Source organism: Somniosus microcephalus, chromosome 7 (assembly GCF_052327205.1).
Source record: "Somniosus microcephalus isolate GS21.2 chromosome 7, FLI_Smic_1.0, whole genome shotgun sequence".
Lineage (NCBI taxonomy): Eukaryota > Metazoa > Chordata > Chondrichthyes > Squaliformes > Somniosidae > Somniosus > Somniosus microcephalus.
The window spans coordinates 274,994,097-275,016,304 of record NC_140993.1 but is presented as its reverse complement, the minus strand read 5'-3'; the positions used below and the strand labels follow the sequence as shown (position 1 = coordinate 275,016,304).

At 44.5% G+C, this 22,208-nt stretch overlaps 1 protein-coding gene across 24 annotated transcripts in view; it reads left to right on the top strand.

Annotated features, from left to right (window-relative positions):
• LOC147115349 (cAMP-regulated phosphoprotein 21-like) overlaps positions 1–22,208 on the top strand; it is a 789,554-nt gene that overhangs the window by 630,279 nt on the left and 137,067 nt on the right. For all 24 annotated transcript variants that reach the window (XM_085993832.1, XM_085993820.1, XM_085993830.1 and 21 more), the window contains one exon: positions 21,121–21,271. In XM_085993832.1, the coding sequence (XP_085849958.1) occupies positions 21,121–21,271 (151 nt within the window). The remainder of the gene's footprint in view (positions 1–21,120; positions 21,272–22,208) is intronic.

Genomic DNA, 22,208 nt, shown 5'->3' with positions numbered 1-22,208 from the left:
CGTAGTTAGTTTCAGCTCTGTTCAAAGTCCTAGATGCAAATGCTATCGGCTTCTCTTCTCCGTTTGGCATGATATGAGAAATGACTGCTCCCACACCATATGACAATACATCGCAAGCTAACTGTATTGGTAATGAAGGGTTAAAATGCGTCAAAGCCTCTGATTTCAGGAGCGTGTCCTTTGCTGTCATGAACGCCTCCTGGCACTTGTTAGTCCATTCCCACTTCTTATCTTCACATAGCAACCAATGCAGCGGCCTCAGCATCGAGGCTAGGTTCGGTATGAACCGTCCATAGTAGTTCAGTAACCCTAGAAAAGAACGCAGCTGGCTGATATTTTCAGGTGCTGGGGCATCCACAATTGCCTTGGTCTTGGACGGTGCCTTGTGAAGGCCTGTGGCATCGATCACATGACCGAGGTACTCAACTGATGCCTGAAAAAAATCGCATTTATCCCTGCGAACTCTGAGTCCATAACCCCTCAGTCTCTGTAGCGTTGCGTCCAAGTTACGCAGATGGTCTTGGCCATCACACCCAGTAACTAAGATATCATCTAAATAGCACTGGACTCCAGGCAACCCACTAAGGATCTGGTCCATAGCACGTTGGAAAAGTGCTGGAGCTGATGTAATTCCGAAAGGAAGTCGACAATACCTAAATAGGCCCTTGTGCGTCACAATAGTCAGCATTTCTCGTGACTGTTCATCCACATGCATTTGCAGGTAGGCTTGACAGAGGTCGATTGTGCTAAACTTCTGGCCCCCAGCAAGTCCCGCAAACAATCATCAATATGGGGGAGCAGATATTGCTCCACTGACAATACAGGGTTAACAGTTACTTTAAAATCTCCACATATCCTAACTCCACCCCCTTTCTTGAGCACTGGTACGATGGGCGTTGCCCATTCACTCACGCTGACTGGTTCTAGTACTCCGCTTTCAACTAGGGCTTCTAAGTCAGTCTCGACTTTTGGTCTGATGGCATAAGGTACGGGTCGTGCCTTCATGAACTTGGGTTTGCTATCCTGCTTAATACGAAGCTTCACAGTAATATCTTTCATGCTACCCAGTTCTCCATTAAAGACTTCTACATGTTTCTTTAAGATGGCGGGTAAGCCTGGATCATTGTGTGACATCATATAGACCGATGACCAGTCTAATTTTATTCTCTCCATCCACGAACGTCCCAGCAGGGAGGGGTAGTCTCCTTTAACTACGTAGAGTGGTAACTTCCTAGTTTGTCCATTCAACTGAACTGTGACCTCAGTGATACCTCTCACGGTTACTCTTTCACCGGTATATGTCTTTAACGCTATGTTAGCTGGCTGAAGTGGAAGGTGCTTTAATATCTTTTTGTAGACTGTCTCTGACATAAGAGATACTGCTGCCCCAGCATCGATCTGCATTCGCACAGGCTGCCCCTCTAGCAAGGGTGAAACCCAGTAGCCGTGCGAATCCCCAGCTACAGTCAGCACGTTCAGTGATAGTTCCTCCTCTGACGTGTCACTTGCCTCTGTTTTGTCCTGTTCTACAGAGCAGACATGCTTCTTTGTCTTTTGTCTGAATGTTTTTTTTCTTCCTTCCTTCCGTCTTTGACGTTTTCTCTGTGTCCTTTTTATTTCTGCATGCGCGCTGAATATGTCCCTTTTTACCACAGCTGTGGCAATCCATGTCCACACACCAGCATGCAGACGCAAGATGCCCCGTTTTGCCACAATGGAAGCATGGCCCTTGGCTCTCTGTTCTTACTTTGTGCACTTTTTCTGTTGCACCCAACTGTTGAGCTTCCTTAGCTGCCAATTCCATGGAAATACTGATTTCAATGGCCTTTTGTAGAGTCAGATTACTCTCCGTTAATAGTCTCTTCTGTATGGCTTCAGTTCTCATACCACACACTAGCCTGTCTCTTATAGTATCATTTAGCACGTCATTAAACTCACAGTGCTTTGATAGTCTTTTTAGTGCAGCTACAAACATGGTCACTGTTTCTCCTTCTTCCTGGTTACGCCTGTGGAACCTAAACCTCTCAGCTATGACTAGGGGTTTGGGTGAAAAATGCCCTTTTAGTATCTCCACAATTTCGCTATATTGTTTAGTCCCTGGTCTATCTGAATGCACTAAAGTACGCAAAAGATTGAAAGTCTTTGGTCCCATCACACTTAATGTAGGTACTACTTTGTTCCCTCCAATGTCATTTGCTTGTGTGAAGTATTCAAATCGTTCTGTGTATGAGCTCCATTGTTCGACATTCTCATCAAACGGTCCAATGTTACCGATAATTCCAGCCATTTTCCTTCTCTCAGGCTCCTAATTATCATTCACTAAGGATCCTTCCAATGTTGAACTCAACTAACATCACTATCAGTTATTTAGTGCTTCAATTCACAGATCGTTTCACAGTTGAATAAATGTCCTTCCTGATTTACTCACGGCTTTTCCTCCCCTTCCTCAAGTCGTTAGTACCTTATATGTTGTCTCGTCTTCCCGCCATTGCAAGCTCCTTTATCCTCGAGCCAGCCTCACTTTAATTAACTGTCCACGGCAAAAATAAGAGTTTTAAAACACGTAAAACCCGACTATCTTCCGCATAGCAGAGCCACGTAAGTTCAGACGTCCTCGTCGCCACTTTTGTTAAATCTCAAGAGTTTAATAACCTTGCTTGTATAACAATTAAAAGAGTACGCAGGAGACAGAGTTCCGTTATCAGCCGTTACTTTCAAGAGAGCTTCTCAACTTCATGCACTCTATTTCCCATAGTGCATTGCACATCACAACTACAGTAAGCTATGTGGGACAATTCAAATACAACATTCAAAATACACAACAGGCAATAAGTCAGAACCGGGAAACTGCAGGCCTATTAGTTTGACTTTGGTTCGAGGCAGGTTGCAAGAAGAAATCATTAGAGATGCACTGTATGATCACCTGAAAACAGAAGGGGTTAAGGAATCTGAAAAAGATCCTGTTTCACCAACTTGTTGAATTTTTTGAGAAAGTTATAAAGTTGGTGAATGTTTGAAATCTGGTTGACATTGTGTATCAGCACTTTCAAATAGCCTTTGACAAAGTGCTGCACAAAAGGCAACTAAGCAAGGTTAAATTTTGTCTGATTGGTGGGCATATATTGGGCTGGATAAGGATCTGGCTGCATTCTTGGACAGAAGATAGTTATTAATTGTAAGGTTCAATGGGGGCTGGTCTCGAGTGGTGTCCCGCATGGATCAGTGTTAGGGCTGTTGCTCTTCACCATCTTTATCAATGATCTGGATGAAGGCATTGGGAGAACTATCCAAGTTCAAGGATGACGTGAAGATATGTGCAAGTGTAAGGACCTTAGATTCTAAAAATAGATTGAAGGCAGATCTAGATGCGATGGGGGAATGCATCTGTATCTGGCAGGTGTCTTTTAATGTCGATAAATGTAGGTGCTGCACTTGGGAAAGGGCAACACCAAGCAAGTAGATGCTGTGCAGAGTTGCGTGCCCGAGGCAGCTGAGCGGGAGAAGAACCTGGTGATTATAGTGCATGAGTCATTGAAGGTTTATGACCAGTGCCATGAGGCTACTGTGAAAGTCAGGATAATTAAATATAAAACAAGAACCACTACCCTTTCTCTGTATAAGACCTCGTTCAGGCTACACCTAGAATACTGTGACAAGCTTTGGTCCTCTCGCATGTTGGGGGATATAGAAGCCCTGGAAAAGGTTCAGAGGAAAGCCATTAGATTGATACCTAGCTTAAGGGCCCTTTGTTATCAGGATTGGCAGGATTTGTGGAGATTTGAGTGAGCTCTTTAAAATAATGAAAGGATTTCCCCTCAGTCCAGGTAGATAGGCTAAGCGAGCTCAATAATGAAAGGCTGTCCCCTCGGTCCAGGCAGATAGGCTAAGCGAGCTCAATAATGAAAGGATGTCCCCTCGGTCCAGGTAGATAGGCTAAGGGAGCTCGATAATGAAAACATGTCCCCTCAGTCCAGGTAGATAGGCTAAGTGAGCTCGATAATGAAAGGATTTCCCCTCAGTCCAGGTAGATAGGCTAAATGAGCTCGATAATGAAAGGATTTCCCCTCAGTCCATTAGATAGGCTAAGCGAGCTCGATAATGAAAGGATTTCCCCTCAGTCCATTAGATAGGCTAAGCAAGCTTGATAATGAAAGGATGTCTCCTCAGTCCATTAGATAGGCTAAGCGAGCTCGATAATGAACGGATGCCCCCTCGGTCCAGGTAGATAGGCTAAGCGAGCTCGATAATGAAGAAGGCAAATGGTATGTTGGCCTTCGTAGCAAGAGGTTTCGAGTACAGGAACAAGGATGTCTTGCTACAGTTGTACAGGGCCTTGGTGAGACCGCACCTTGAGTATTGTGTGCAGTTTTGATCACCTTACCTGAGGAAGGACGTTCTTGCCATGGAGGGACCGCAGCGAAGATTCACCAGGCTGATACCTGGGATGGCAGGAATGACGTATGAGGAGAGATTGTGTCGATTGGGCTTATACTCACTGGAGTTTAGAAGATTGAGAGGGGATCTCATCGAAACCTATAAAATTCTGTCAGGTCTGGACAGACTAGATGCAGGAAGGATGTTTCGGATGGCCGGGGAGTCCAAAACCAGGGGTCATAGTCTAAGGATAAGGGGTAAGCCATTTAGGACTGAAATGAGGAGGAATTTCTTCACCCAGAGAGTGGTGAACCTGTGGAATTCTCTGCCACAGAGGGCGGTGGAGGCCAGTTCATTAAATATATTCAAGAAAGAGTTGGATATATTTCTTGAGGCTAAAGGGATCAAGGGATATGGGGAGAAGGCAGGGACAGGGTACTGAATTGAATGAGCAGCCATGATCTCATTGAATGGCGGAGCAGGCTCGAAGGGCCGAATGGCCTACTCCTGCTCCTATCTTCTATGTTTCTATTAGATAGGCTAAGCAAGCTTGATAATGAAAGGATGTCCTCTCAGTCCATTAGATAGGCTAAGCGAGCTCGATAATGAACGGATGGCCCCTCGGTCCAGGTAGATAGGCTAAGCGAGCTCGATAATAAAAGGATTTCCCCTCAGTCCAGGTAGATAGGCTAAGCAAACTCGATAATGAGTAGCTAGGCTAAGCAAGCTCGATAAGTTAGGAAGGGCCAGGGGACATAAGTATGTTGCGAAAGCAAAGAAGTGGGTTAGATGCCACGAGGTATTATTCTCGCAGATTTGTCAATCTCTGGAATAAGTTGAGTGCAGATTTGCTGCAAATATTCAAAAGGGAGCTGGCTGAGTTCCTGAGAATGGCAAACGTCTACATCTCGAAGGTAGGTGGGCCACTGGGAGTTGTCACCCAGGCACTGGTCTCCTGGAGCTTGTTTAATTCCTTTTGGATTTGGAGAGAATTTTTTTTCTAATTTGGCCTACAGTGTTAACTTTTTTTTGCCTCTCCCAAGAGGTTACATGGAGGTGATGGTGTGCAGAAGTTGCACTTTAATTGTCCTTTTTCTAAGTTTGTAAGACTCTTGTGCTATTTTTTGTGTCTGTTTGTGTGTGTCTAAATGTGTCTTTCTATGTGTGTGTGTGTGTGTCTGTCTATCATGAGTTTCTCTGACAAATTGTCTCAATTCTGTTTGTTTTTGTTTGTCCTTCGATAGTTTCTCCAACATTAAAAAAGTACAAATTACTCAAAATTCTTTTGCTGCATTGCAAGCAAGAAGCTAAAAGCTGGGAGCCAGTAATTTGCTCTCTCTCTTTCTCCGAGTACCACATCCTGCTTGGCCTCAGCTGGCTTCAGAATTCGGGGATGCTGCAGGATCAATTGGTAGGAAAAGGGAAATCTTTATTTCAAAGAGGAGTCATCCCAAATACAGCACCATTTATTGATTGGAGGTACTACAGGGGACTGCACCCTGATCCCCGCCCCCCCCTCAGAAATTCATTTGTTTTATCAATGAGAAGGTTGGTGGGTGGGGGGAAGATCAGGGGGAAGTCAACAGCAGCAAAATTGTGATGTGAATGCTTACATTTATAAAGTGTCTTTCATGACTTCAGGTTGCCCCAAATCACTTCACAGACAATTCATTACTTTTGAAGTGTAGTCACTGCTGTTTTGTAGGCAACTGTGTCAGCCAACTTGCACATGAGGTCCCACAAACAGCAATGACCAGTTAATCTGATTTTGATGATGTTGGTTGATGGACAAATGTTTATTAGGACACTGGGAGAACTGCCCGGCTCCTCTTTGAATAGTGCCATGGGATCTTTTATATTCACCTGCACATGCAGACAAGGCCTTGGTTTATCGTCTTATCTGACAGAAGACACCTCCAACATGCAGCATTTGCTCAGTACTACACTGAAATGTCAGCCTAGATTATGTACTCAAGTCTTGGAATGGGGCTTGGACTCATGACTTTCTGACTCGGAGGCGAGAGTGATACCACTGAGCCAAGCTGACGTATTTAAGATGAATGCTAACGTTCTCAGAATCAAAAATAACAAGCAACATAGAAAATCAAGATGAATAGTATTAAGATTCAACATCAGAACAGGTGCAGTTGATGGAAGAATGGCAATCACAGACCCTGCAAACAAGTGATTTATGTTGAATTCAAGGTAATGTATTAAAGCAAATTCAGATCGTTACAAGCCCATTACAAACTTTGGCAAACATACTCTATTGTATAGAAATAATTTTCAGATGATGTAGAACACTTCAGAAGGTTTGATTAAGCCGAAAAGACACTTTGTGGATATAGACTTTGATTTTAAAATATGGCCTGATTGGTAAGTAGAATGGGACCATGATAACCCATCCACTTGGCAAACTTAATTAACTCACTGCACCCAATACACCCTGATGTCATCCTCCATTAAGAACATGTCAGGGCCCTTTTTAAAGGACTAAATCATACATACAGTCTGTATATATTAATATAATGGAGTAGCCGAAGAAAGCTAAGCCAAGCAACCGATCGATCAATTTGTTATTGATTCAGAAACCTCCCAACTTTCATGCCACCAGTGTTTAATGATTAAACACTTGGATTGCCAGCACTACATTATCACTGTCCTCAACTTATTTTTTTTGGTACCTAATTTTCTTCCCTTTATCTCCTCCCCCTTTTGAAGGAATTGAAGGTATTCGTCCATTGGGGTGTCACATTGGAGGTCCAGTCCTGTCTTCACGTGACATTCACACACATGCTAACTTTACTACAGGGGTCGCTGGACAGTGATCAGGACTGAGTAGTTTAGTTGATTTCTCCTTCTTAGCCAGGGGTGCTGAGACCAATCATAGCACCCCAGCCTCTGGGTGAGATCAGCTACTGAAAGCAGATTGGGATTCAAAGCTGGGGTGCCTGTAATGTGCAGTTGCACACTACCGTTACCAGCTAAACCATTGGCCAATAAAGGGTACAATCACTATTTTCAGTAAAGATGGGTTTTCTAAGTCGTGCTTTGTGTTGGTCTCTTGGTGAGGGTAAAAGATAATAATAGTAATATAGTAACCCTGTACATTATGTCCTGTGTAAAGCATGTAAATCCAAAGCACAGCACACTGGGCTGCCACTAAATGCTTAAAAAAAATGAAGAAAGCGAAGTATGAATAATCACCATTCATACCATGGGAAAGATTGGTGTGCTGTCACAGCGCGTACTATGGAGAGTTCGCTGGGTGAATGTGATGCTATTCCTCCTGATGCGCCTCAATAACTTCAAGGCTCAAAGTTAACTGAATAAAACAAGGCTTTTATTAGCAAAGAAAGATGCCTGTGGCTTCACCTAGCATTCTGCTGTTCTGCAAGACAAGCCTGGGCTTGTCTTAAGTAGGGCCAGGTATGGGCGGAGCCGACACATCCAATGGGGAGAAAGGGGGCGGTGCACTATATACAATACAAGGTAAAACACCGGAGCAGGCAATACAATATATGTAGTTAAATACAGAATCTGATGAATGACATATTTCATCACACCTCCCTTTCTCCACTTTGATCTATGTGTATAGTTAGAGTCTTCATAAAAGCCAGGGCCATGAAAGTTTTCAGACAGAGCTGGTAGATCACTATTTTATACTACTCGCCTGCTAGCTGTTTTTTTTCTCTTCCAACATATGTTTATTCATTATCATTTGGTTTGTGGTCCCTGTCTTATTTTTCCAAAATGTGTATTCTGCACCAAGTAAGTTAATCTTTTATAATGAAAACAGAAAATGCTGGAAATGCTCAGCCGGTCAGGCAGCATCTGTGGAGAGAGAAACAGAGTTAACGTTTCAGGTCGATGACCCCTTCGTCAGAACTTTTTCCGGTTCTGATGAAGGGTCATCGACCTGAAACGTTAACTCTGTTTCTCTCTCCACAGATGCTGCCTGACCTGCTGAGTATTTCCAGCATTTTCTGTTTTTATTTCAGATTTCCAGCATTTGCAGTATTTTACCTTTGTAGAAGTTAATCTTTTGATCTGTGTCTGGTAGCATGTTTGGCAGGATGCCAGAATCACAACTGATGTTTTGGAGCTAGGAGCTAATTCACTTGTCAGATGTCAGACTACCTAGTCTATATTTTCTGCACTTTGAGGTGCACATCCCCAGGAATTGGGAATGGACGTCTACCCATTGCAAAAATGTGCCCATGTCACGTTTCAGAATCCTTTTTTGCCCATTTGTCCACAAAAGGGATTTAAAACAAGATATATTCAAATGTTGAGCTTCTAAAGAAAAGTGAATTCACACATTTTTTAAAAAGTCATAAAGTCATTGATAATCTAAGCTTTGATATTGATAAACAACTCATACCCATTGTGTTGGAAAGTCTTTGGTTCCATCTGCCTGTAAACAGGGGATTATAAAAAAATAGAGACAGACAAGTCATAAGAAATAGGAGCAGGAATAGGTCACTTGGCCCCTCGAGCCTGCTCCGCCATTCAATAAGATCATGGCTGATCCTGGGCTCAAAGCCACTTCCCTGCCCGCTCCCCATAACTCTTCACTCCCTTATCTTGCAAAAATCTGTCTATCTCCACCTTACATGTATTTAATGACCCAGCCTCCACAGCTCTCTGGGGCAGAGAATTCCACAGATGTTCGACCCTCCAAGAGAAGAAATTCCTCCTCATCTCAGTTCTAAAAGAGCGACCCATTATTCTGAAACTATGCCCCCGAGTTCTAAATTCTCCCACGAGGGGAAACATCCTCTCTGCATCTACCTTGTCGAGCCCCCTCAGTATCTTATATGTTTCAATAAGATCACCTCTCATTCTTCTAAATTCCAATGAGTATAGGCCCAGCCTGCTCAACCTTTCCTCATAAGTCAACCCCCTCATCTCTGGAATTAACTGAGTGAATCGTCTCTGAACTGCCTCCAATGCAAGTATATCCTTCCTTAAATAAGGAGACCAAAACTGTACGCAGTACTCAAGGTGTGGTCTCACCAATACCCTGTACAGTTGTAGCAGGACTTTCCTGCTTTTATACTCCAACCCCCTTGAAATAAAGACCAACGTTCCATTTGCCTTTTTGATTACTTGCTGTACCTGCATGCTAACTTTTTGTGTTTCATGCACAAGGACCCACAGGTCCCTCTGAACTGTAGCATGTTGTAATCTCTGTCCATTTAAATAATAGTTGCTTTTTTATTTTTCCTGCCAAAGTGGATAACCTCGCACTTTCCCACATTATACTCCATCTGCCAGATTCCTGCCCACTCACTTAGCCTGTCTACATCCCTTTGCAGATTCTTTGCGTCCTCTGCACAGCTTGCTTTCCCACCCATCTTTGTATCATCTGCAAACTTGGCTACATTACACTCGGTCCCTTCATCCAAGTCATTAATATAGATTGTAAATAGTTGAGGCCCCAGTACCGATCCCTGTGGCACCCCACTAGTTACCGTTTGCCAACCAGAAAATGACCCATTTATCCCGACTCTCTGCTTTCTGCTAGTTAGCCAATTCTCTATCCATGCTAATATATTACCTCCAATTCCGTGAGCTCTTACCTTATGCAGTAACCTTTTATGTGACACCTTATTGAATACCTTCTGGAAATCAAAATACACCATATCCACTGGCTCACCTTTGTCCACCCTGCTCATTACATCCTCAAAGAACTCCAACAAATTTGTTAAGCATGATTTCCCTTTCATAAAACCATGCTGACTCTGCTTGACTGCATTATGATTTTCCAAATGCCCTGCTACTGCTTCCTTAATGAAGGACTCCAGCATTTTCCCAACGACAGATGTTAGGCTAACTGGTCTATAGTTTCCTGCTTTCTGTCTCCCTTCTTTCTTAAATAGGGGTGTGACATTTGCGGTTTTCCAATCTGCTGGGACCTCTCCAGAGTCCAGGGAATTTTGGTAGATTGCAACCAATGCATCCATGATCTCTGCAGCCACTTCTTTTGAGACCCTGGGATGAGACCCTGGGATGCAGGCCATCTTGTCCAGGGGACTTGTCGTCTTTTAGTCCCATTATTTTACCAAGTACTATTTCCTTAGTGATAGTGATTGTCTTTGGTTCCCCCTTCCCTGTGGCCCCTTGATTATCCATTATTGGGATGTTGTTAGTGTCTTCTACCATGAAGACAGATACAAAATATTTGTTCAGAGTCTCTGCCATTTCCCCGTTCCCCATTATTAATTCCCCAGTCTCATCCTCTAAGGGACCAACGTTTACTTTAGCTACTCTCTTCCTTTTTATATACCTGTAGAAGCTCTTACTATCTGTTTTAATATTTCTTGCCAGTTTACTCTCATAATTCATCTTCTCCCTCTTTTTATTTTTTTAGTCATCCTTTGCTGGTTTTTAAAAATTTCCCAATCCTCTGGTCTCCCACCAATCTTGGCAACATTGTATGCCTTCCTTTTCCATTTGATACCACCCTTTACTTCCTTAGTTAGCCACAGATGGTGCTTCCTTCTCTTAAAATCTTTCTTTCTCACTGGAATATATTTTTGTAGAGAGTTATGAAATATCTCCTTAAATGTCCACCACTGCATTTCAACTGTCTTACCCTTTAATTTATTTTTCCAGTCCACTTTAGCCAGTTCTGCCCTCATGCCATTGTAATTGCCTTTGTTTAAGATCAGGACACTGGTTTGAGATACAACTTTCTAACCCTCCAACTGAATTTGAAATTCAACCATGCTATGATCACTCTTTCCAAGAGGATCCTTTACTATGAGATCGTTTATTAATTCTGTCCAGTACCACATCCAAGATAGCCTGCTCCCTGGTTGGTTTCATTATATACTGTTCTAGGAAACCATCCCGGATGCACTCTATAAACTCCTTCTCAAGGTTACCATGGCCAACTTGATTTGTCCAATCAACATGGAGATTAAAATCACCCATGATTATTACCGTACCTTTTTTACAGGCCTCCATTATTTGTTGATTTATACTCTGTCCAACAGCATTGCTACAGTTCCCGGGGCCTGTAGACTGCGCCCATCAAGAGACTTTTTCTCTTTTTTTTATCTCCACCCAAACCGATTCTACATCTTGATGTTCTGAGCCAATATCACTTCTCACCACTGCACTGATCCCATCCTTTACCAACAAAGCCACCCCACCTCCCTTTCCTTTTTGTCCATCCTTCTGAATTGACAAATACCCCGGAATATTCAGTTCCCAGCCCTGGTCACCTTGCAACCACGTCTCTGTAATGGCGATCAGATCATACCCATTTGTATCTGTTTGTGCCGTCAACTCCTCTATCTTGTTACGAATGCTGCATGCATTCAGATATAGAGCTTTTAACTTTGTCTTTTTACCATTTCTCCTTGTTTTGGCCCCATTTTCTGTTGCACTCTTATTTTTAAACATTCTGTCCCTTCCTGTCACACTCTGGTTATTATTTCCCCCCATCTCTATCCTGCTCTATTGCTTTCTCATTTCTCATTGACTTTTTAAAATCCTGCTCACCTGGATCCTCCCCCCGACTATTTAGTTTAAAGCCCTCTCTACAGCCCTAGTTGTTCGATTCGCCAGGACTCTAGCCCCAGCATGGTTCAAGTGAAGCCCGTCCAAACAAAACAGCTCCCTCTTATCCCAGTACTGGTGCCAGTGCCCCACAAATCAAAACCCATTTCTCCCACACCAGTCTTTGAGCCACTCGTTCATTTCTCTGATCTTATTTACCCTATGCAAATTCGCTCATGGCTCAGGTAGTAATCCAGAGATTATTACCTTTGTGGTTCTGCTTTTTAATTTAGCCCCTAGCTGCTCATACTCTCTCAGCAGAACCTCTTTCTTTGTCCTACCTATGTCATTGGTGCCTATGTGGACCATGACAACTGGATCCTCCCCCTCCCACTCCAAGTTTCTCTCCAGCCCAGAGGAGATGTCCTTTACCCTGGCACCGGGCAGGCAACACAGCCTTTGGAACTCATGCTCTCAGCTGCAGAGAACAGTATCTATCCCCTTCACTATACTGTTCCCTATCACTACAACATTTCTTTTTACTCCCCCCACTTGAATGGCTCCCTGTACCACGGTGCTGTGGTCAGTTTGCTCATCCTCCCTGCAGTCCCTGCCCTCGTCCACACACGGAGCAAGAACCTCGTACCTGTTGGACAAGGCCAAGGGCTGAGGCTCCTCCATCACTACCTCCTGGATCCCAATACCTGCCTCGCTTGTAGTCGCACCCTCCTGTCCCTGACCATGGATCAAATTGGAAGTAGTTACTCTAGTGGGTGTGACTGCCTCCTGGAACATAGTGTCCAGGTAACGCTCCCCCTCCCTAATGTGTCACAGTGTCCAGGGCTCGGACTCCAGCTCATCAACTCTGAGCCAAAGTTCCTCGAGCAGCCAACATTTGCTGCAGATGTGGTCGCCTTGGACCTCAATGGTGTCCACCAGCTCCCACATGCAACAACAACACATTGCCTGGTCTCCCATCTCAATTAATTAATTCGTTTTAAAATTTGGAACACGTATATCTTTTAATCTACACCAATCAGCACTTAAATGTAGATGCCCAAGTTTGGAAAAAAGCGAGAAATACTCACCAACCAATCACTTACCTGCTTTCTGGTGATGTCACACTTCGATTACTTTTTACTTATTTACACTCACCGGTCCGTTGTAGCTCCCGCTGTTTTAAGTACTGTCGAGCTCTCGCGCTCTCCTGGGCTCCCGCTGTTTTAAATACCGCCGAGGTCTCGTGCTCTCCTGGGCTCACGCTGTTTTAAATACCGCCGAGGTCTCGCGCTCTCCTTGGCTCCCGCTGTTTTAAGTACTGCCGAGGTCTCGTGCTCTCATGGGCTCCCGCTGTTTTAAGTACTGCCGAGGTCTCGTGCTCTCCTGGGCTCCCGCTGTTTTAAATACCGCCGCGGTCTCGCGCTCTCCTGGGCTCCTGCTGTTTTAAGTACTGCCGAGGTCTCGTGCTCTCATGGGCTCCCGCTGTTTTAAATACCGCCGAGGTCTCGCGCTCTCCTGGGCTCCCGCTGTTTTAAATACCGCCGAGGTCCCGTGCTCTCCTGGGCTCCCGCTGTTTTAAGCACTGCCGAGGTCTCGTGCTCTCATGGGCTCCCGCTGTTTTAAATACCGCCAAGGTCCCACGCTCTCAGGGGCTCCCGCTGTTTTAAATACCGCCGAGGTCCCGCGCTCTCCGGGGCTCCCGCTGCTTTCAGTACACCGAGGTCTCGCACTCTCCTGGGCTCCCGCTGCTTTAGTAGCACCAAGGTCCCGCGCTCTCCTGGGCTCCCGCTGCTTTAGTAGCACCAAGGTCCCGCGCTCTCCTGGGCTCCCGCTGCTTTAGTAGCGCCGAGGTCTCGCGCTCTCCGGCTGCTCCGGCTGCTTTAGTAGCGCTGAGGTCCCGCGCTCTCCTGGGCTCCCGCTGTTTTAAATACCGCCGAGGTCTCGCGCTCTCCTGCGTTCCCGCTGCTTTTAGTACCGCCGCGGTCTCGTGCTCTCCTGGGCTCCCGCTGTTTTAAATACCGCCGAGGTCTCGTGCTCTCCTGGGCTCCCGCTGTTTTAAATACCGCCGAGCTCTCGCGCTCTCCTGGGCTCCCGCTGTTTTAAATACCGCCGAGGTCTCGCGCTCTCCTGGGCTCCCGCTGTTTTAAATACCGCCGAGGTCTCGCGCTCTCCTGGGCTCCCGCTGCTTTAAGTACCGCTGAAGTCAGTAAGGCCTTCCAACAGAAAACTCTGAGGGCAAGCTTTGGCCAGGCTCAGAAGTAACAGGAGAGTAGTGGGAGATATTTTGTTTCAGTCAAGTAAGCCGATGTAGGGAAGCGTAGCAAATTAATTATTTTCTGTTATTACGTGAAGACAAGTTATACTGATTCAAATAAGTTAATCCAGTCATAACTCTTATTCTGTAAATTTTTACCTGCTGGGAAATAAAGTCATGATTTGTATCTCGCCTTACTTTGCCAAGTGTTTTCTCAATCTGCCTTCACAAAGATTGAAGAGCCATGTGGGAAAGACTGAAATATATAATTCAGATCACAAAGGGCTACTATTGTTGCACTCCTGGGTTAGGCTATTGTATAGTTAGATATTGGACAGTATGTAAGGTGTTCAGACCACTTATTGGAGCGACTAGCACTGTTGTACCTGAGCGAATATCTAAGCAAAGGCCTTAAACTTGTAACAAGGAATTAGCAGTGAATAGTGCATCTGTCAATCTGCCACGTTCTCATCTGATGCGTAGTTTGAAATCATCCAGTTCATTTTTGCAGCCGACATTGTTCCCAGTAAATTCAATGAGTTAACCATACAAGTTAACTGGTCTTTTTATAAAAGAAAGCAATATGATATTTTTAAAAGATGTCCTTCGGTGTGATTATTTTCTCCCAGTGATCAACTAATTATGCTGCTAGAAAGTGTCTGGTTTCTTTGCAGTAATCAGCTCAATATATGTCTAACCTTCATAGACAATACGGCCGGAATGTTTACCTGTGAGGAGAGTCGGAAGCAGGGGGGCTGTGCTGCGGGTCGGCCTCCGGCAGCACACTGTCCACCTTGTCTTTAACTGAAATGGATTCATTGAGTTAGGCATGCCGGTCTTACTGGCCAATTAAATGGAGTGGGTCTGGTGATATCATCGATGTCTCGCCTTGAGCTCAGATATTTGAAGGGGCCTCTCACACATCACACTTGAAGGTTGTTGGAGGAGGATCAGAGCTCTTTGGCAGAGGTGTGGTTGTTCAGAAAGTAAAGAGTTTTCATCTGAGGCTTGAGGGAAGCCGGCAGTCCCAGCGGCAGAAGGCAGCGCCCAGATTCTCTGATTCCTCCCTGGAAGTCCTGCTCCAGGGAGTTCGAGAACGCAGGGACACCCTGTTCCTGGGGATGGGCGCAAGAGACCTTCCAGAGGGCGTGGCTGGAGATCGCGGAGGAGGTCAGAAGCAGGGATGTAGTCAGCTGGTGCTGGATCCAGACCCATGCGCACCCAGCACCAGCGCAGATGCACGCACCTCGATGGGTCCAGCGAGACACAGAGTAGTGCTGTCACCTGGTGTCTCACCGATCACAAGTAAGCAAGAACAGATGGTGGAGTCAGGGACAGCAGTGGAGAGTCCTCGCCGAGGGGTGCAGGGTGCTCCCAGCTCTGCTCAGCTGCGTGCAGCTGCTGAACCTCGGGGGCCATGGAGAAAGAGGGTGATCCTGGAGGAGCAGCAACAATTGCAGGAGGCTCTGGCAGCTTTTGCAGCTGCGATGTGTGCCACTGTACAGAGAATGGAGGAGCCCATCTCCAACATGAGCAGCACCATGTCGCAGGCGACGGCGACAATGTTCTGTTCCATGGAAAGGATGGCCTCCTGCATGGAGCAGCTCCTTGCTAGCAGGGAAGTGCGGGTGGCTCATGAGCGGGACGATGGTGAGAGGGGACATGGAAGTGGGGGCTTTGCGCAAAGCGCTCCCACTTCTCCCTGTTGCCTCCCCCACAGTCAGAGCCCCAGATGCTACCTCGGAGCCCGATGGCCGAGTTTGCCCCTGCACAGTTGCAGGAGGAGCAGTCCTTGGCCGGGCCCTAAAACCCAGAGGACATCCGCCAAAAGTGTCAAAGTAGTCGCAGCAGGGAAGTGAGCAGGCTGCCTCTACCTCTGCTGAAGCCACAGGGGTTGCACCTCATAGAAGCACACGGAAAAGAAAAAATACACAATCATAGATGCACAAGGGTGTTTGCCAAAATGTTAGTGTTGGTTCTATTTATGATGCACATAAATTTATTTCTTTGCACTACTTTTCCGTCTTGTCCATTTTTGCCTGCTACCTGGGAAGTGGCTTTGTCATTTGGAGTGAATGATGAGGCGTTACTTAACCTCGAGCAATGTGGGTTTGGGTGATAGGAATGGCTTTGTCATATAGGACTGCTTTGTGGTGTTGGTATGGGTGGAGGGAGTTGGTTCAGCATCTGGGAGCCATATAGGTGCACTGGTGCAAGTTAAGTAAATTGGGCCATTATGAGGAAATCCCGAGCAGCAATGTGCGCCGCTGCTGGTGCCATCTCCACCGCAGGTTCCTCTTCCTCCTCCTCCAAAGAGACTGTGCGCTCTGTGCCTTGCTCCTACTGCAGCTCCAATCCTCGCTGCTGCGCTATGTTGTGCAGCGCGCAGCGTACGATGATGATTCTGAAGACCATGGCTGGTGCATACTGAAGGGCTCCTCTAGGTCTGTCAAGGCATCTGAAGCGCATCTTCAGCATGCTGACTGCTCTATGACACATCTGATGGACATGTGTCTGTCATTATAGCGCTCCTCGGCCTCATTGCTTGGCCTTCTCAATGGTGTCTTCAGTGGATAGTCCTTGTCTCCAAGCAGCCAGTCAGTAAGTCTGTTTGGAGGTGCAAAAAGCTGAGGGAGGGTGGACTGACGCAGCACGAAAGAGTCATGACAGCTGCCGGGGAATCTGGCGCACACATGCATGATGATCTTTTTATGGTTTCAGATGAGCTGTACTTTGAGGGAATACTCCTGGGTGATGTGAGGGTGCCCTGATGGCCACATGTATGCAGTTGTTGATGCCCTGCACCTGTGGGAAGCCAGCCAGAGCCACAAAGCCAAGCGCCCGCTCAGTAACACTGGCTTCATCAGTGGCAAAGTTGACATAACTGGCTGACTTGTCAAACATGGCATTGGTCACCTGTGTGATGCATCTGTGGGCGGCTGGCTGTGAGATACCATAAATGTCTGCTGCAGATCCCTGGAAGAAGCCTGAGGTGAAGAAGTTGAGGGCGGTGGTGACTTTGACAGCCACCGGCAAGGGGTGTCCACCAGGACCTCTGGGCAGCAGGTCTTGTTCCAGCAAGCTGCAAATGTCTGCAACGACCTGGAGCGATAACCTAAGCCTCCTGAAGTACTGCTGCTCAGTTATGTTGAGGAAGCTCATCCTCTGCCTGTATACCCTGTGTTGAGGGTATAGCCTCTGCGGCGCACCCCTGTGCTGACCCCCTCTCTCCGGTGAAGCATCAGGTCGGTGAGGAGAAGGCTGGTGGTGTGGTTGCTGCTGGTGTTGTCGCTGCTGGTGTGGCTGGTGTTGTTGGAGCTGGTGTGGCTGGTGTTGGAGCTGGGGCTCATCTGATTCTGAGGTCCAAGTTGAGACAGCATAAGCGGCACCCATGCTGATCTAATAGATGCCAGGTAAAGTGGAGATCAGAGGCACAATCCTCCAATGTACTGAGAGTGACTAGCAATGTGGTGAGAGTGGTTTCCGAGGTTGCATAAATCACCTGCAAACTCCTGAAACCTAAATCTGCACAAAATGGTGTCAGCAAGAGCCTTTCCCTTAGGCAAGGAAGTAGGTGTAAGGTGGGAGTCTTTGTGCTTTTTCCAGCTGTCAATTAATGGACTCGCACAATTGCCACTGAGCTTCCGCCTCCCCTTCACAGGCGAAGTTTCCGAGGTGCGTGAATCCCGTGCGCAACCAGTTAAAGTTCAAATCTGACGTTGAAAAGGCCGTTAAGGGTCTGCAAACAAGCAGTTAACAACCTCAATGAGGTCGCCCGCCTCTCCTGAGCAGGTCCGTGGGGAGCCTCGAAACGCGCTCCAGTGAAAGGCGGAAGTCAGCGGGATGACGGCGGGTTCCCGACGCGCTGTCAATTTCTGCGCTTTTAACCGCCGACCCGCCCCCAAACCCGCACGCTCTCCAATGTGAAAATTCCGGCCTACATGTTTTCTAGGCAAGTAGCTTCAGTCTGGGCATAACAGTCTTTGACCTCCATTATATATGGATGTCTGTATGCAACCAACATGTTACATTAAGTTCACCTGAAATGAATGTAGTGGTGGCAGCTCGTAATACACACATCAGATCACCTCAATTGGTTTCAAATCTGGGAACAACTGCACTGATGTGCGTCCACATGCAAGTATTTTAAATGTTACCAATCATTGCTCTTTGGTGAAAATATTGATGAATAATTGTTATCATTTTAATAGTGTTAGAAATGAGCTTAAGGTTTTGATCATTTCTTTTCTATGGAAACCTTTCGAAATTTGGGGTAATTTTAACTTTTGGCGATAGTGTAAAGTGGGCGATACCGGATCGGCTGCCCATTCCAGAGCGCTCCAGACTTTCGTTTTCATCAAAGTCAATGGAAAGGAAAATCAGGAGAGGTATATAATGGGCGGCTGATCCGATGTCGCCCTAAGTTCAAATCGCCCTCTTTGCTTCATGATGTAAAGGTCTTTGTTGATTTAAACCTTGTGCTGAATGCTGGTGTGAGAATATTTGGCAGTGAGACAGTATTCCTGAATCCTAAAAAAATTAAAAATGTAACCTTCCAAAATGTCAAAGTTGAGTTCTATTCACATCCTCAATGAGTTTTGTAATGCCAAGCACTAATCTAGCTGTGGGTCTTTTGGTGTGTAATACAACCAGCTTGTCATTTTTAAGATAATTATTACAAATAAAATGTCTGGTGTATTATTATTTCCTTGTCTAGCATTACAATACTCATCAGGGATGTATTGACAAATGTACTTGTATTGGGGCATTATATTAGTTTGCCCTGGTTAATCTTCAGCTTCTACAAGAGGCAAGAGACGGGCCTATCTACGCTGCACAACATTTCGTAGCCGCAGTGCTGCATCTGACTCAAAATTATGTTTAAATCTATATATGGTGGAGGAGGAAGGACGCTCGTCACTTCACACTGCCTTAGGGAAAATATCCATGTAAGTGTTGCATTGAAAGTCCAGTGTATTAAGGGCACTAAGGTATTGCATGTCTAAAAGGGTTATAAATGTTCACAGACCAGTGAAACTTTTTTATATTCCTGAGTTTGAAGCTATTATGAACATATTTTTCAAAAGTGATGTGGGTCAGTTTAAAGACTACAATGTATTATTAGCTTAATGAAATTGTGCAAAATGAGCTTGTATTGTAGAAATATTTTCTGTTATACCTCAAACATGTGTCCCCTGTTGCTCTGCAGCCAAGCGGCTGTAATTCTCTGCAGGTTCAACTCACTTTCATACTGTACTATTTTATCAAACATGCTGCAAAGCTATAAGGGAGGAGGCTCCGTAACAAAAGGAAGGATTGCTTATGATGTCGCTGCTTTTCTCTGCAAGATTTTCTTCACCTCAGTCCTCAAAAGGAGGAAATAGTATCGCTGAAACAATTGCAGGCTGAGGCATTAAACCCAGTTCAGAAGCATTCCAGCTATATGGAGAGGACTTTGGATAACTAAGAGGAGTACTGAACAAAAAGACAACAATGCATCCTATAATTCATATGCTTTCATAGTGGAATTCTGGTACTAAATGTTCTGTTTTAGCATCAGCAGAGCTTTAACTATTCTATAACTCATACGCTATCCAGATGTCTACATCACATCAAATGTAAGCATTTGAGGACATAAGCTTAAGACTGCCATGGGCTGAACATTGTTTCTGAAATCTATATGAACCAAGGATTCTGGCACAGGAAGTCAAGCAATCTTGATTCAGAAACTTCTTTTGAGGACAGAAGGGAAAGGAGGGAAGAAATGCTGCATTCTAGTTCTGTTATTTTTAAGAAGCTGGATACGTTGGCCTGGTGGCGTGCGTATTTATTCACTGTTCAAGGACTGAACGACTTAACTTAAAATCACAGCTGTGCTGGCCTCTATACCTGAGCAAATTGCCAGTCTTGATGCCGAGGCCAGTGACCTAGCCAAGTTTTAGCTGGAAGTGAGGTGCTTGTTTAAAGGAAGAGGAGAAGAGGACCTATCTGTACATCACAATATCTCCTAGCAGCAAAGCCAGGAATGACTCTGATGTAATCCAAACCACCCAACCTTCCTTGGGGGGGAGGGTGGGGGGTGGTTGGCGGCGGGGGTGATGAGGCGGAAACAATGCGGGAAACATTTTTGTTTCAAAACTGAAGAGCGAGACTGAACTCATCGCATGTATAGCATTATGTTGGTCAATTGCAGCTTGCTACAACCAGCTTTTAACCACAGAACATGTTTTGTTGAACTGTAGATTTAACATTTTAGACTGTGCAGAAATCCAATTTCCACACTCCATGTTATAAGGTTAACACTTGTTACAGTGAGGATTATTGGTGACATTTTCCATTAAGGTCTCCATTATATCAATATTAAATTCTCAATTGTTTGGATTGTTGTACATCCAAAGTATATTGATGGAATTTTGCACATAGTTTATGATACCAATGTTTTGAGATGAAATGTACTTTGTTGTTCCAAAGACCAAGTATTTCAGCACATTCTGCTAGTTTTTATTGTGGATATTTGTACAACCTTTGTGATCTTTGCCTTGGATACTTATTAATAATGTGGAATAATTTCTTTAAACTGGTGTCAATCTCAGTTTATATAAAAACTGAGGGAGTATACTGTTGTCTGCCGCTCATTCCCATTGCTGTTGGCGAGATGATGCGATTTGAGCTTTATTTGTATAAGACAGACACTGCGAATTGTTATGGTTAAACACTTGTTTCTATGAAAGACAATCCTGTGTTATAAAATTTATTTTAAATTGAGGACATTTTGTCATGTTTGTTCTGAGCTGAGGAAGGCATTTAATGATGTTCATTTCAAACTGTGCTTTAATTATCATTCTCCAGAAGGTGATTTTCGGAAACCAATATAAAATGGACGATCTATAGGTTAACAATTGATTGTAAGTGATAACGATATAACCAGTAATTTTACAGATGAAAGGAATTATTATTTCTTAGTCATTTTTGTGTTGCAGGATTCAATTCAGCTGCAGCTCACCAGTTCTACAAGCTTTCAAGATGATGATAAAACTAATAAAGAGGAATTGGAGAAAGAAAAGGACAAGGATAAAAACAGAGAGAAAGAGAAAACTAGTGAAAAACCTAAAATAAGAATGTTGTCGAAAGGTATGCATTTGTAATCGACCCCCTTTCATTACTCAAAGGACAGTAGTAGGTGCAGCAGTTCCACTTACTTGGCAATCTGTGATCAGCAAAATAATTTTAAAAGGTTGTATTCAAGGGATGGTTTAGGCTGACATAGCAGTTGTGACAGCCTATAAAAGCTGATTTTAAGACAGATGTGAGGTTTGATGCACTTTATTTGACTTTAATTCATATAAAGTTTGCATTATCCAAAAATGTTGAATTAAAAAATATCCTGATTATGGGCAAAATGCTTTTGTTAGCGGTCCTTAGCAATAGTTCCTGGGAACATGTAATGAGCATTGCAGTAACCTACACTAAACAATTCACATATTGTAATACAAAATCAATGATTTACTTTACAAGAAACTATTGTCATGTCTTATTGGAGTAGTCTATTCCATTAATTTATACCAGTATATTGGTCATGTTCACAACCCGAAAATGTGATGCAATTCTACATTTTCACATTTCACATTGTGTGAATTAGAAAAGTAAAAGGTAGCACTTTAATGGATACATTTTTCCATAAATTGCATTGAGTCATTGAAAGCTTTAATATTACAGAGAATTCTTCATCAAACTGGAATTCAAGTAATAAACATGAAAACAAACCATAATCTCACTTCTATTTTGCTACACTTTACACTTAACTTGACAATGGCTACAGAAGAATGTAGGTAAGCATGTTGAATCATTCTTCAATAGTCGACAGTTGCAAAGCAGCAAGTCTAACACTTGTACATTATGATATCCAGTGATAATATGAGAACAATGTATAAATCACATAACTCCTTAAAAAATGAATACAAAAGCAAAATTTTGCAGATACTGGAAATCTGAAATAAAAACAGAAAATGCTGGAAATACTCAGCAGGTCAGGCAGCATCTGTGGAGAGAGAAAGCGAGTTAACAGCCT